General features: G+C 39.2%; 1 protein-coding gene across 4 annotated transcripts in view; it reads right to left on the bottom strand.

The window, feature by feature from the left end:
* Positions 1 to 17,290, bottom strand: part of MYO16 (myosin XVI) — a 386,560-nt gene that overhangs the window by 280,896 nt on the left and 88,374 nt on the right. For all 4 annotated transcript variants that reach the window (XM_080577669.1, XM_080577670.1, XM_080577671.1 and 1 more), the window contains one exon: positions 9,581 to 9,844. In XM_080577669.1, the coding sequence (XP_080433795.1) occupies positions 9,581 to 9,806 (226 nt within the window). In that variant the 5' untranslated portion in view covers positions 9,807 to 9,844. The remainder of the gene's footprint in view (positions 1 to 9,580; positions 9,845 to 17,290) is intronic.

Raw genomic sequence — 17,290 nt, 5'->3', positions numbered from 1 at the left:
ACTTTTCTCATCCTCAGAAAACATATGAGAGGTAAATTGGGGGTTCTCATTTAAATGCTGAGAAAGCATTTGGTCAACACTCTTAGGTGCATGGTTTGATTCTTAGGTTGCCCTGTGTGGAATTAAGAGTTCAACTCAATGATCCTCATGGGTTTCTACCAACTCAGGATATTCTATGATTCTAAAACCTCCAAACAAATATTCTTCTCAATCTGACCGTTCATATGATAAACTGAAGTCTGTATGTTGTAGGCCCTGAAAATAAGGTCTCTTCCCACACGTATGCTTAAGTATTCCATCAAATCAATACTCCTCCAGTGTAACAATGTCAGTCTATACCCTGTTGGAAAAGCCTTCTAAAATTAAATTGAAAAAATGAAAAGGTTTTAAACAGTTGATTTTTTCTTAAGAACTGTATTATCACTGTAAAGGTCTGTTCTTTAGGAAAAAAAAAAAAAAAAAAAGGAAAAGGTTTTTCTCTACTGATTTCTGTAGTTTTCCAGCTTAACTTCTATGATAAGAAAACACCTTAAGGTAAGTGTTATAGAAAGATGAATATAGAAAAGATTCCCCTAAGTTTCCCCTTTGGACCAAAATATTATTGGAAATCAACCTGAAGCACAATAAATACATTGAAGTAGAAATCAACAGCAAATTGTATAGAAAAGCTTTTTTCTTGCTACGATTTTATTTCACAAGTATAGACAAGGGTCTTCTGCCTAATCACAGCAATCTTTCTTTTTAATCAGTGTGACTTCTAACAATACATGGAATGGGAATGCTGCCTATTTGTAGTCTTACATCCCATTGCATAATGCTGGAAAATCAACTCTAGATCCCCTTTGAAATAATTAGGAAAAATGCCAGATGCCAAATTGTTGTTTGTTAATGGCTTAACAATCATTTATTGGCATCACAGTGAATTTGTCAGTGATTAACCTTGGTGTTTCTTGCTTATTTTGGGTGCCAAAGCATGTTCAAGTGGAAAACTTTTTATTATTACATTGAAAGAAAGATGTTAAGGAGAAAAACACCAGCATGGGAATATAAATGAGCTTGATAGGTCTAAACTGAAAAAAGTACAGATAGATGTCTCTAAAGGTTATCAGTTCAGACCACATTATATTCTTAAAAATCTGGACGCTTCTGTAGAGGTAATAGTCTTGTGAATAGTTTTTCTTAACATTTAATTCATTAAGCCTTCTGAATTAGATCCTCATCATGCAAAGTCATCATTCATTTACATGCTGACTTGTCCCACTGGAGAAAAGCTTTACACCAGTCTACCAAAAAAAAGTATTTGAAAATTTTGGAGAAGTATTTAAAAGTAAATAAATAATATTCTTAGTTGAATTTGTGCATTTTTTGACAAATGTTTCATCATAAATACTATGCTTTACAGTTGTAATTGAGGCAATTAATAAATCCATGATTTCTTTTAATCAAATGTGTTCTTGTTTGGATTGATAGTTTTCAAGAACAGACCTATCTGCCTGAAAAGTAGTCATTTCAATGCTTACATTCTAGAAATCCATTGTTCAAGGAAAAAAAAAAAAAAAGAGTTTCTAGAAACTCTGTATAATAATAAAAAAAAACGTTACCCTCTTCAGAGAGGTGGTCCACAAATCCTTCAGGGTGAACTTAGAAACAACCAAAACTGTCATATGGGAATTGCTAAGTTCAAATGTGTGTCTGGATCTTGACTTGTTCAGAGCTTAAAGATGTGGAACAGGGCTGCAAATAGTCTAGTAAATACTCATATTTTCAAAAGAAATGAGGAGATCTCATTCTTTTCAGAACACAGGTAGGCAGAGATGATGACAACATCAAGGTTTTTGTACAAGAGCTTACTATGCAGTGAACTTCCTACAGTTTCTTATACAATAAGCAAGACCACCCAGGTTCAATTTGTCTCTCAGTCAGGAGGTCTCAAAGCCCTGTCCCCATGAGAAAGCCTGGTTGGGTTGGACACTGCTCAAGAGACTTGAGGTGTGGGTCATGGGAAAGCAGAGGAGAGGAAAGGTGGAAGAGAGAAGTGCACAACCCTAAACAGCACTCAAAGCAACCCAGAGGCACAACCTGCAGGCTAGAATAAAAGCGTGGGTGACAGCTCCAACCTCATTTTCATGGAGACAAGGAGGATACTGCAACTCCATCTGATGATAAGATGGATAAATTACATTTGGCATGAATGCCCCTGACATATCAGCTCGAGAGGGCCCAATATGGAGGGATGCTTTGTGTCTAGTTCCCTACTAGCTATGAGGCAGAGGACAGCTGTTCAGCTCAGAGTAGTTTGGGGCATGTGTGAAAAACAAAAACTGCAGCTGAAACAGCCTAGGGAGCTTTCAGGATTGAAAGAAAAGACGGTAAACGAAGGCATTCCTGAGATTAGGCAGTCCACAGGGAGAATGAAAAGTCTAGATAAAATCTACCCCATCAAGCCATTTGTTTTATGATACATTATACTTTTTTCTATAAGCTTTACTTATTATAATTAAATATATGCTGCATATCAGGAATCTTAAATATCTTTATCAAACAAAAAGTAGCTTAACATTCAGTTCTCATCTCAGCTTTACCAAATTACTTAAAATGTAAACACGCAGGACAAAAAAACAAAAAGCACATATGGAATCCTGCAGGAATTCAAATGTATTCAAATTTCATCTCACTGTGATTTTATGATTGCTTTTGAAATGGGCTGCTTTAATTACTTAACATCTGTTACCCAAAAACTAAAGGCATTGTTTCCCTGCGTCATAACAAAAAGCTGCCCTGTGTTGCTGAATTCAGCACACATGGAGCTAAACAAGGATAAAAACCATGCTGAACCTACAGGATTGAAAATTCACTCCAGTTTGTGGAGTGCCTTTACCTTCTGGGCCTTTGAAACATCTTTTTCAGCAATGGCTAGATTGAGACATTGATTGATGCTTCATTTTTCTGTATACCAAACTGATGAAATCATTGGCAACATGACCAACAGTCAGCAGTGTTAGTCTCTTCTGAAGTTACAGAACTATGAGTTCCCTATATGGAATGCAGATATTTGTCTGACTTGTCGATGTATTCATTTACAGTATACCATTTTCTTTCTTTACAAGACCTCCAACTGGGCAAAAATTTATGCACTTCATTAATTTCATATGCACTGAATAGTCCCTCAACTTTACTATTCAGTATCTAGTGTTCAAGTCTCTTCAGGATTAGGCAATAAATATTAAACTGCATAAATTATCATAGATATGTATTGTGATATTTTCTAAAATAGTTCCTAGTAAATCAACATTTGTCGATAGTCACTTCTAGATTATCATCTAATTGACAAATTTATCCTCTGATTCAAAGGAAACTAACTGTAAAATAAAAAATAACCCTGTGTGGGCAGAACCCCTTGTTATGACTGTTATTACATATATATAGTGGACTCCACTTGCTATTCCAGTGGGGGGGGGGGGGGTGGAGTTTGGATGAAGTTTAGAATGAGAGTAATTGGTTGGAATGATGTAGCCAGAGTTTATTGGTGAAAGGGAGAGGGTTTCCCAAAAGTGAGTGTAAAACTCATGAGCGCAGGCAGAGAGCTATGAAAAGCCACTCTGATTACACAACCTAATCCTGATTCACCAACTGCATTTACAAGTCTGATCTTTATGCTCTTGGTGTAATATATGTAAAACACAGCTATATATGTAGTAAAACACTCCATGCATTTAATATTTCTCATTATATCACTTATACAATTTTACCCTGTCTCTTCTGAAGGCTGTAGCTGAGACAAATAGTATACAAAAGAAATGCTAATGTAAGCACCTTTGGGAGAAGAAGGGAATGAAAGAAGTTGATATTAAATATTAATCATAAGAAGAGCACGTTATTTTAATTTGTGATGGCGTAGAAGACTGATCTAAACTTTCACACAGAGGTCCTTTTCTCATCAAGAGTCATCTTTTTAATTTATGATGGAGTTAAATTAAGCCAAATTTAAGGAAACTCTGGCTTAATGATACTCAATTTGGTAGATTTAACACACCTATTTTTCACTTCTTTCCTAAAGCTTAAGAACAACCAAAATAATATGTTTTATTAAAGTCTTTCAGTAAATTTGTTATCACAAAATCACAGAATGGTTTGGATTGGAAGAAGCGTTACTGGACCTCATGCTCACCGATGCAGATGACCTCGTGAAAGAGATCAAGATCGGAGGCAGTCTGGGCTGCAGCAACCAGGTTGAGTTCATGATCTCGAGGAATATGGGCCTGGCAAAGAGCAAAGTTGGGGCCTTAAACTTCAGAAGAGTGAATTCACAGTTCTTTAAAGAACTAATGGATGAGATCTTCTGGGACACTGTCCCTAGGGAACAGAGGACCTGAACAGAGCTGGCAACTCAGCACTTTTCTTAGAGGGCAAGAGTTCTCCATCCCCATGTGTAAGAAATCAAGCAGGGAAGGAAGGAAACTGGCAGGGCTGAGCAAGGACCCGCTGGTAACAATGAGGCACAAGAAGGAAATGCACAGGCAGTAGAAGCAGGGACATGTGGCCTGGGAAGAGTACAGGGATGCTGTCCGGATGCTCAGGGTTGGGATGAGGAAAGCGAAGGCACAAATGGAACTTGGCAAGGGATGCAAAGAATAGCAAGTAGGGATTCTATAGGTACATTGGCCAGAAAAGAAAGGCCAAGGAGACTGTTGCCCCTCTGATAAATGAGAAGGAAGAACTGGTAACAACAGACATGGCGAAGGCTGAGGTACTCAACAACTTCTTTGCCTCAGACTTCTTTTGCCTCAGCCTGCCAGTCAGGCTTCCCATGTCTCTCCAGTCCCTAAACCTCTAGGGGGGATTGCAGGAGTACAGTCCCTCCCACTGTAAGTGAAGAGCAGGTTTGAGACCACGTGATGAAACTGAACAGGTACAAGTTTATGGGGCCTGATGCCATGCATCCCAGGGGCCAGAGTTGGCTGATGTAGTTGCCAAGCCTTTCTCCATCATATTTGAAAAGTCATGGCAGTCAGGCAAAGTACTCAGCAACTAGAAAAAGAGGAAACATCACTCCCATTTTTAGAAAGGGTAGAAAGAAAGATCCAGGGAGCTACAGACCAGTCAGCCTCACCTCTGTGTCTGGAAAGATCATGGAACAGATTCTCCTGGAAGCAATGTCAAGGCACATGCAAGACTAGGAGGTGATCCATGACAGCCAGCACGTCTTCACCAAGGGCAAATCATGCCTGACCAATCTGATTCCCTTCTATGATGGGGTGACTGCATCAGTCCACAAGGGCAAGACTGACCAAAGTCATCTACCTGGACTTCTGTAAGGCCTTCAACAAGGTCCCACATGAAATCCTGATCTCCAAATTGGAGAGAGATGGATTTGATGGGTGGACTATTCAGCGGATAAGGAATTGGGTGAAAGGCTACATCCAGAGAGTTGCGGTCAATGGCTCTTCGTCCAGGTGGAGGTCAGTGACAAGTGGTGTCCCTCAGGGGTCTGTCTTGGGACTGGTACTGTTTAATATCTTTATGAATGATATAGACAGTGGGACCGAGTGCACCCTCAGCAAGTTTACAGATGACACCAAGCTGAGTAGTGCAGTTAAAACAACAGAAGGAAGGGATGTCATCCAAAGGGACTTGGATAACCTTGAGAAGTGGGCATACTTGAACCTAATGAGGTTCAACAAGTCCAAGTGCAAGGTGCTACACGTGGGTTGGGGCAATCCCAGACATAAATAGAGACTGGGAGAAGAACTCATTGAGAACAGACCTGCAGAAAAGGACTTGGGGGCTCTGCTAAGTGTAAAGCTCAAGAGTGAGCAGTGCATACTTGCAGCCCAGAAGGACAACTGAATCCCAGGCTGCATTAACAGAGGCGTGGCCAGCAGGTCAAGGGAGGTGATTGCCCCCCTCTACTCTGCCTTCATGAGGCCCTGCTTGGAGTACTGTGTCCAGGTATTGGAGCCCCCAGCACAAGAAAGACGTGAACCTGTTAAAGCGGGTCCAGAGGAAGGTCAAAAGGATGATCAGAGGGCTGGAGCACCTCTGCTACGAAGAAAGGCTTAGAAAGCTGGGGATGTTCAGCCTGGAGAAGAGAAAGCTCTGGGGAACCTGTGTAAATTTGCAATCAATTTCTAAATAGGTCTAAAAAACAAAGATAACAGTCCCAGCTGCAATATTTTGTGGGTGATTCTATTCTTTTTTAACAAATCTTAATGTATCTTTTACCCTTTTCCAAGGGTAAAACTGGAAGAAAACGTATCTATCTCACAATTTGCACTTTGAGATTTTCAATATCATCTTACAAAACCCCACAACACACAACCATTAAACTTGAGAACATATAAACACTTTGAAGCAAAAGATCATAAAAATAGTACAAAAACATTAATATCCTCATCTCCAAAGTGATTCCAAATGTGTATACATCCATCAATTTTATTTAAAGTACCCAGGTTGCACAGTCCTCTTAGACTCTACAGCTTGCCCATCCATTCTACACAGCTGGATTAGGCTCATACACTGCCAGGTGAATTATATTATACCTTGAGTGGAATTCATCTCTTCAGAATCATTGTACTTCAAGCTTACAAAACTAATTATTGACAAGGAAATGCATAACCTGACTGAATTTAGTTGACTAAAACTACTTGAGTATTGAATATGTAACATACCTTTGTACTTTATAATGAGATATCTCATTATAAACAAAATGACTAGTTTGAAAACTATCTCTAAAAATTAAATACATTCAAACGACATTAAAATATCCTGCTGGCAATTATTAATGTTTAGAAAACAAACCAAATTAATGACGACATACTGAGTTCTCATCTTAATTACTTTCAATATTTATTCTGATATAGACAATATTCAGATTAGTTTGAATCCCAGTTTTTCACAGGATAGCAACTTATCTTCATCTAGTAGAAGGTGGTTTATACGAAGCCATGAAATTATTATTACCAATTCATATTAGGATACTTCTCTGCTACTTAATTACATTGAGCAATACTTTAAAAAATGCTTGTTCAATGCCCAGCTTTTGCAAAGAGAAGCATTTGGCTCCCTATATTCAAAGTGAGAGTGTTTGGGAATGCTGTTGACTGTTAAGCAGACTGTGGTGTAAGAGCCTGATCCTTCAAACCAGACATGGATTTACAGAAGAAAGGAAAGCTGAAGGTTGTTAGCACCTGTCTGCTATCTTTACTTCCTTAATGCAGTATGATGACTTCTTTCACACTCCCCCAGGCCATTGCACTACTAGCAGGGAGCTGAAGAGATGGTGTGACATTTAAAAAGCCAGGAAGTGTGTGCTCATTCTTATCAGCAGCCTTATACTGCAGTCATTTGTGCCTTAGAACCCAGTGAATGTGCCTTACAACCCAGTTCAGATCCCCTTTTTCATACCAGAGCTGTGTGTACCCCAGCTGCACAGATACAGCTGATGTGAAACTGCAGTGAGGTGCAAGACACTCCAAGCAATTATCAGGATCCATCACAATTAGCTTACTGGCAACATATACCGATTAGTAAAGTGATGTGCAAGATGAATGATGAATGGTGAATGAACGGCTGAAATATAAATAAATACACCAAGGGAAACAAGTAGAGCCTAAACCTCAACTTCCCCAGCTATACATGTTTCAATGGGATTACTTTAATTTAAGTCTAGACTGACTTTATGGATTGAAAATCCATTACGGTTTGTAGGCATTAAATACGCTCCCAGAGTATGTCTTCCAGTTCAGTTTTGTCTGAAAAGAATCTAGTTTCCATGCTCCATAAAGCAAGAAAAAATACAGTACATGGATATGATATTTAGTACAAAAGCATACGTCTAATTTGAACTGAAATCCTGATGTAGATGTATTCACCAAAGAGTCATGGATGAATGTTCCACTCAGCAACTGCAGTAGTAGAGCAGCTTTTATGTCTATAAAATTAATTTTAATTATTATTTTTACTCACGTTATAATATTTCTTAGTATAGCATTATTCACTTATAGGTGGACGGGCAATGGGAACATTTGCCTAAAATCACAACAGACAGGCACTTGCAGGTTCCCAAGGTGCTTAAAGAAAAGAATAACACTTCCTCAAAGTCCTATGGAAGGACCACAGGCATCTAAATCAGGGTAGTGTTGTTATTCCTACTGGGGTTATCTTCGGGCTATTTGAGCTGCTTGCTTCTGGGGAGCTATTATCTGTTTCAAGTGCAGGGTACCATCCCTGTTTTTCCCCCACTTTACTTTCTTCTGCCTGAGGTATCTCCTCTTTCTGCTCATGCTATTCAGTTTCTGAATTTGCTATTCTGATTCAGGTGCAGCTCAAGGCCAAGTATGTGCAACACAAAAGACTGTTGATCCCCCATCACTACTCCAACGAGCAATCTACGTTTCTTCAGCATATCAAAAATAGCCTGAAGTATGTGACTTTTACAGAATGCTAAAAGTCATGTCTAGTATGCCGCTTGTTTTTTTTAGAGAAAGTTGGAAGCTGTGGGAACACGGAGAGAGAAGTTCTTCACTTATAAAGCCTGTATTTTTACACATTGTAAAAGTGGAATGAAAGGTTTTGAATTTTATTTGTAACAGTTATAAATGTTTCCCTGGGCATTCACTTTTAGAGAAGAGCTCTTTGATCCATTTACTGTATAGATCTAAATGTGCAGGACTATATCTCAATGATAAGCAATGGCTGTTAGAACAAATGCCTACTAAGACTAAGGTTCAAGAGTAGAAACCCTATATCTAACCAAACTGGTAAAAACTAGGAGAAGGCCAGCAATTCAGCTCTGTGATGGGATTCTTGTTCAGAGCCTCCTGTATTAGGGTAGTTTTGTGTTAATGTGATTAGAAAAAGCAGACATAAAATCCACTTGTAAAGAGTTGCTAAAAGCATTGCATCAGCTCTTTTCTTATATCCCTCCCACACAACAGTATGGGGATTCCTGGGAACTTCTAAAACTTGAGATATCCTTAATGCAAGGTTTGGTTCCCTTTTGAGGAGTAAATTATAAAATTCATGAGTTGAGATGATTACAACTGCACCAGGGATTCAGACAGTACCAGGAAACTAGAAACTGCAACTACATGTTTCAAAAGGCCATGAACGTCATACCAGGCCCAGAGAGCTGACCTGCTGTCAGTGAACACCATCTCGTTACTTTAGCCAGGCCAGTGCTATTAATGCCACATTTCATTATTCCAGATTTTTATTATAAATGGAAAACTAATTTTCAAAATAACTTGAGTGAAATTCTGTGGCCCACAGATACCTAACAGACAACACACAATGATGATAATAGTCCTAACCAGTTTTGAAATATATTAGTTTATACACATATTAACCTCAATGTTAGGCCTGCTAAGGTTTATTTTTTATGCCTTAATGAATTCATTACAGTGACAAGCTATAATATACTGTATGTAATACACATCTGTATATTCTTTCTATCATTTTATGGTAATCATAAAGTGAAACTGTATTTTTTTGAAGATGGGTAAATAGAACATGGAAGCTCCTTCTCTGAAACTTTTAGCTATACAAAAAGAAAAAGTAAAAAATGACATATACTAAGTACCTTCTTTATCGTCATGATGTATGATTGCATCCTGTATCATATCAGCAAGATTGAAACGAACTCGATGATTCTTTCCATGTTTCAGTTTTTTGACGTAACCCTCCCGTTTCTGGAAAGCTTTTTCTCGTTCATAATAAGCCTTTATTTGATCACAGCGCATCCGCTTCACCAGCCGCTGCCGCTGGCCGAGAGGGAGGGACTCCAGCAAGCACTGATCAATTTCCATCTCATGAGACCGAAAAACATTACATAGCTGGAAACAGCCTGGAAGATACGGAAGACAAACACATTTAGATAAGGCACCAGTGTGAGTTCACTTCTGATTCTAGTGTTCTACATTATATACACACTTAAATTGCCTTCAAATAGTAGATAGGTGCCCGAATTTCGCATTTCTTAGAACTATCAGCAGCCCAGATGAGTGAACTTCTCTCTCCTTGGTTTGATGGAAGAGCTTTTGAAGAGACTGTAGGCTCAAGAAACTTTGGGCAGTTAAGAAATACCAGAATTAAGCATTGGTGTGCAACTTAGGCCTGCTTTTTTTTGCCCATTTTGCTAGATCTTTAATTACATCACCAAGGGGCTCCTATCTCACACAGGGCACTACCTGGGTAGTGTTGACTAAATGACCACTTTGTTTTCTCCTTGCTGCTTGACATGTCTCATCTACTGAATACCATTCTAGAAGAATGGTATTCTACCATTCTAGAAATTATTGAAGACAATAATTTCCTGACAGACTTTTGTAAAGCTCACATCATGCTAGCACACAAATGCTTCACAAATATGTACTTATTTTCTTAAAAAAAATAAGGATAAAGGAGCATTATTACCTACCTTCTGTATTGAAAATCTGAAAACACAAGCATTTTTAAATCACTGATTTTGGATATCCAGTTCAAGACATCTATGCTCTTTTCTTGAAGTTTTTTGTTTTATTTTGTTTTGCTTTACGGACAAGTGCTCTATACACTATTAGGTAACACCATAATAAAATATTACCAAAGTGATAGTCCTATACCTGCATGCCAAGCAGCCCTACAAATGAGAACCCAGAATCTCACATTGGATTTTCTAAAACCGAGGAGCATACATTTATACATAACGTGCCCAGAATGTCTTGTTGAGAAACTCTAATACACAAGCAGACACAGAAAACAGTTCGACAGATCAAGTTCAGTCAACTTATTTTAACATAACCTACCCTTTCTCTCCCTATATTTCTTCTCCTTTCTTAGCATGCCCTTCTAGTTACAAGAAAATTGTCAAACTAAAACTTTGGAAACAAGTATTGGCTTGCATTAAGCCAAAACACACACGCTTTTTGCATGTCAGAAGCCAACAACTCCTGTAGAAAACAAAATCTTCTGGTTGACCTTTAACGATATGTTCCATTGCTGAGCATGTCAGAAAGGGCAAGGAAAGGAAAGGGTAACTCCATAAAGTGGCGGAAGATGGAACCTCATTCCCAGCTTCACTCCAAGGGATCAGAGCATTCAATCAAGTAGAAGATCTGCATTCAGATAATCCTCAGCCTGAGGCAGTTTGTGACTGCATCTCTTTTCTGTCACAGCATTAGGACAATCGAATAAGCAAACTCCAGATCTTCCCCATTAGAACTGTTATGTTTTGTGTAAAATATTTCAGTATCCATGCCATAAGCCCCCACAGTAACCTTTTGACCTGTAAAACTCTTAAGCTTATACTTTAATACACCTGAGTCTGGGTATAGTGCCTGCCAGCCAGGCTCACAGCCTCAAAGGGAAAACCAGCTTGCTGTCTTAAACCATGTTGACAATGCAAACTGAAAGGTTGGGAACGGTTAAGAGATTGTTCTTCTAAATGCCTTTCAATTTGTCATTGCTACTTCATGACTGTAACAGAAGACCAATTGCAGGAATTTTCCCCTTCTACTCCTATAGCAGCACCTAAGAGCACAGACAGCATTAGCTAAGATGCAGCAGACCACCGTTCTCATGCACAACCTTTGCACCTTGGTTTGGTGACCATGCATGTGGCCTCAGGCCTTAAATGGAAGAATACGGCATAGCAAAGATGAGCTCATACAGCCAGACTACAGTTTCAGGAAGGATGTGGCTGTCTTAGTGTCCTCTGCATCTCCACTGAGATGAACTTCAGCCTGTACGAGTGGCAGTCTATTTGCTCCATGAAGAGCTGGGTTGAGCTGCTTGACTGCCAGCACTGGCTTCACATAGTAATTTCCAGTGTGTGGCCAGAGTCAAACAGTTCAGGCAGATTAAGAAGAGATTCTTCATCAACTTGGGTGCTGGTCTGAGCTGAGAAGTGATGAGTTGCAGCTGGGATTCTTTCTCTCAGCACATCTGGAACCTGATGAATACCAAATCAGATCAATAAGTGACTATGGATATAATAGCTGCAGGTCAGCAGTCTTGGTTGGTAAAGCCTGGATTAAACAACATGGTATAGATGCAGACAAGGCAAACTTTTTGAATTCATCATTCAAATGTCTACCCAGTCATGAAATGTCCAATCCCAGTTTTAGAACCAGGCATATCCCTACCCTGACTGTGGTGTCCTAATGGGCATGGGGAACTACTGACAGCACGACACGGATTCCTGGATATTACCCTCAAAGGGCTGAACTCAAACCCAGGAAGGTTGTAGACATGCTTCTGGTGGAAATTCTGGGGATAACATAGTGCCACTTTGAGCAAGGGGTTAATAAGAAACATCGGATCTTGTGACCATGTCTTTGCTGACCTAATCTTGAAAACCTCCATCAGTGGATTCTGCAGGTTCCCTGGATAACCTGTTCCAGTGTTGCACAGCTTTCTATCAAAAATGCCTTTTTTTACCGTCGCCATTGCACCTTGCTAATAATGTCGCTACCTAGCAGAGTTCAGCTTTGCCATTTCTGCTATTATCTTGGTAGCCCTCTGCTGCCCTCACTCCAGTTCCTCAACATCCATCTTATACTAGGGAGACCAAGACTGCAGACAGACTTGCAAGTGCAGCATCACTAGCCCCAAGAAGAAGGACACAATGATTTCCCTCAGCCTGCTAGCCACAGTCTTCCTAATGTACCCCAGTATTGTGGTTTGCCTGCTTTGCAACCAGAGTACAGGGTTGGCAGTCATTCAACTTTGTGTCCGCTGTAACCTCTGCATCCTCTTCAACAGGGCTGCAACTCAAACCGGTCACTTCCCAGCCAGTACCAATTCACAGGGTTGTTCTGTCTCAGGCATGAAGATATGTACTTGTTGAACTGCTCAGTTTGATGGCCCAATCCTCAGGATTAAGCTCTACCACGCAAAGTATGCCAACCAACCACTCTGCCCTAATTTAGCATTGCCAATAGCAGCAACAGCTTCATCTGTAAAGAAAACCTCCAGGAAAAAGCTGCTAAAATCCACAACTTTGTTAGGCAGATGTAAACTGTTACTGTTTATAGACTGACAACTTGGCTACAGCCAGGCTCAAAGAGAAGCTATTGGAGCCTCCTAAAGGCAACATGTGTGGTGAGTCTGTCCATCCTCTTTTCTTCCATGTATGAGAAAAACCATACAAACTAGCAGAGTGGACTCATACAAGAACCTCATAACAGACTCATTCAAGTAGAAGATTTTTGGAAAGGAAGATCTCAGCCAGAGCTCTTTCTGAATGCTCGTCAGGAGGCAGTATGATAATGTGAGAAAAGGTTTGCAGATATGTAGAAAGCCTGCCTTCTGAATCAATTTGCATACAAGTTTATAACTCATTATATAAAATACCACATTTGAAGATTAGCTCACATGTTTCTTCTTGCCTCGGTGTATGACAAATTACAGTTGTGTACAGTGATTTGATGATTTGATCAGGTCACTGTGACTGTCATGGCAGATTGCACTGGATAACTCATTAGCACTATCTTCATCAAAACACTGAAAAGGCTTCCTAGGATATGATTTATTTAATGAGATGCCCTGGACCAAAACAACTAAAATAAACATGATTGTTGGTGTATATCTCGTTTTAAAGTATGCATCTTTCATACAATCATACAACATAAAAGCCTCTATGAAAAACTGAAGTATCAAAACCAGAGATCCTTTATGTTATCACAATGGTTGTTAGCTAGCATAGGACAAAGGAAGTCTGTAAATATAGAAGGAAAAAAAAAACTGTTTAAAGGATGCTTGCTAGTGTAGAGCTGCTTCACTGACTCCACCTTGAACCATTAGAAAGAAAAGAATCATTGCTACAAAAAAAAAAAAAAAGTTGATGAAATTGTAGCAATTTACTCACAATTGGCCAGAGTGCCAATTACATTACACCACAAATTACAAGCTTGATCCTGCCTGTTCGAACAAGGGATTTCTGAGTAAAGAGGAACTGCTTGCTTTGAATTGTTACCGGTTCTCACTGTGAAGGTGAGAGAAGGAACATTTTGTGGCATTATAAGCACCAGCCCATGAGCATCATGAAGAGCCTGGGGAGGATGATGGGATATAAACAGAGAAGAAGAATGCAATTGCTACAGGCATTTTCCTCTATCTCCTAGAGGTGACTTGTGCCCAAGTAACTGTATGTCACATAGGAACAGCTGCAATACCTTTTTCCAGAAACCATAATGACACAGCTTTCCTTTATATTTCCCGTTCTTATGGCTTTATCTCACTTTACTTTAGTCACTTGCTCTGGCATCTAAATTAGGGGTCCAGTCAGGACTAAAAATGCACCTTAGATGCTAATTCACATTGCCATTGGGTAAGTATGTTCCTATCTGGATTGCATGTCAAGAGGCATTTCCAGAATGTGAAGCTGAGCACAGAACTGCCTATACACATTCACACAGAACAGTTTACCACTCTTCTCGTGCATACTGCATTTTCATTTTTCATGTGATATAAATATTTGTTATCGTGATTCAGAGAAAGAAGTACTAATGGACCCCGGGAATAACGTGCTTTGTAAAGTATGACAAGTTAAAAACCTTCTCTCTTCATTAAAAGCACACTCATAACCAAAATGCTGACATTCCTTACTGCAGCATGTATCTCAGATAAGGTGATACAGAATTATGGTGCACAATACTTTAAACTATGAATAAGAATGCTAATAAATACTAGGACATATTTATCCGTATTTAAGCAAACATTTGTCTTGATTTTGATGATATTTTAATGGAGGAATAATTAATCTTCTGAGTGTTTGAAGGACTGTGGTCTTTATAGCACAGAAACACAGTGCAGATGGATTAAAATTACTTGGAAAAATAGCAACCTGAGATTCTAAGAATGTATCTACTTGAGACTGCTACCCAAACAATGTTCTTTAAGCACGCTGTTCTCATTGAAGAAAAAAGGGTAAGAAAGAACATACACTGCGTTCTGCCTGGGTTCTCTGACACTTCAGCTCCAGAGTTTTGGTCTGTTTTTGTCATCACTACAATTAAACACCTAAATTCTCATTTAGATGCCCAAAGTTGTCCTGATCTTCAAAAAGATTAAATACTTGAGAATTTCATCCACTTCAGTATACTGTTGAAATAGATAAGCATTTATTAAATAAAAATTAGCGAAATCTTGATAAATACTGAATTACCGCATGACACTTTTAAAGACGGCTAGCTAAACATATTCCCAGTACTAACAAAGACATGTGGCAAAAGAATGCAGCGAGCAGCAAGTACTTTGATGCTTAAAGAACCGGATACATATACAGTGTAAATCAGTGCAGCTGCTTCAAAAAGCTGCATTACTTTACATCTCAGGTTTGATAATAGAAATATGACCAGAAACTACAGGACTGACCCTTTCAGTAATGAACTTTGTTTTTATACACGATGACTTTACTATGCATTGTTAGTAGCGTGCAAATCGTAGAATCACAGAATCATTTAGGTTGGAAAAGATCCTTAAGATCATGAAGTCCAAACACCACCTAACACTACCAAGTCCACCACTAAACAGTGTCCCTAAGTGCTACATCCACACATCTCTGAAATATATCTGGCAATCACATATAATTAGAAATATTAATTTATGGTTATTTATGCAGCTGAACTGAATTCCACATGAAATCAGTGATAAAAATGCAAAAGCCTAACTGATATAGTGGCGTCTGGACCACAGATCAATGCATTCGATTACAGGTGCACTCTTCAGAAATCAAACATTATTATGCATCATCTACGGATCTGCCAGTTTCAAAAAGAAATATTTATTATCCACAGAAGGGGCTACATTAGTTCAAATCCATCTCAAATTGCAATGTTAAGGTCGGTATCAAAATACTTGGGTTTGAAAATCCTTTGTTCAGTGCAGGGAAAATTACTTACCATGTGAACAGCCTCTCTGTTACATTTATTAAGCTCTAACTGAAACACAATGCTCTTAACCACTCAGCCCGATCTTAAGAGCTAAAGTATTTTCATCAGGTCAGCAGCGCTGTGTTCAATGCAGCTGTGGGCTTATTCTTTTTATTCTTTTTTTTTTTTTTTTGGTTTCCCTTCCCAACCACAAGCAGATAATTATAATTTTAATAGAGCAGTATAAATGTAAACTACTTCTCTTGTAATGAATCTGAAGAATTCAATTAATGCCAAATCTGAGAATGAACTGCATAGCAGCAAAGGAACTGATCTGGATCTCCTGTTCTTGGCTCTATGGAGCTTCTTTAGGATATACTTGCAAAGTTAGACTTCTTAAATGATATAAAGCTTTCCCATTTTCTGCTGAACACCCTACTCTCTCTCTGCTGAACAGCAATACTGATCATATTCAAGCAACCATCCTCTCGTAAAACCCTACTCTTGTACGCTGCTCTTCAAGAGCCTTTTGATGTGACTAGACTGGTAAGCAGGAACTGCAATCAATCCAGCTGATACCAAGGAAAAGTTACTTATCAGACACTATTAATCAACTCTATAGCGTTTCTAATAGACTCTATTATCTATCTATCAGCAATTCAGTGAAGTTACAGCAGCATTCTCTACAAATTTATTATATTTAAATTGGAGAATCAACCAGTTTGGGATTTTGCCTTTGCAGTAACAGAAGAGCACCTGAATAATAAGGAATTAAATAAAACAGAGAGCTCTGCAGTGTCATTTGTGATTTACATCATGTAGCAGTCTGTAATATACGGATATTGTATGTGCTAGGTAAAAGTCATTAACAGCATGTCAGCCTATTCAGTAAACATAACCAAACTGCCTGCCCATGCATCAGCCTTCAGTGTAATAAAACACAGGTTTCCAATACACACACAAGGGGTTCTTCCCGATTCTAGGAAAAAAAAATATTATTTTGTTTTGCCTGTCTTCAACTCACAGGTTTGAATGGTCTCAGAGGAAATGTGTATATTTGAGAGCAGCAGTCCTCATCGGTGGATCACATCCAGAAACAGAAGGAATGTAACCAAAATGAATAGGCACAATCTGGTTGTACTCAAACTATTAGTTTTGGTAACGCTGCTGTCTCCATATCCCCTCTACTGCTGTCATCCTTGTATGTTCCCTTGGAGGATGAGATGAAGGAGGACTCTGGATTCCCACAAACAGTATGCCTCAAATACTTCAGGACACTGGTAGGGAGGGTCACTCGGGAGTCAGTCCTGAAGGACAGAAGGGTCCAGGAAGGCCGGACGCTCCTCAGGAAGGAAGTCCTAAAGGTGCAGGAGCAGGCTGTCCCTGTGTGCTGTAAGATGGGCTGTCAGGGAACAAGATCAGCGTGGCTGAGCAGGGAA

Source organism: Anser brachyrhynchus, assembly GCF_964034855.1.
Source record: "Anser brachyrhynchus genome assembly, chromosome: 1".
In the NCBI taxonomy this organism is placed as follows: domain Eukaryota; kingdom Metazoa; phylum Chordata; class Aves; order Anseriformes; family Anatidae; genus Anser; species Anser brachyrhynchus.
This window is presented reverse-complemented; position numbering and strand designations above follow the sequence as displayed.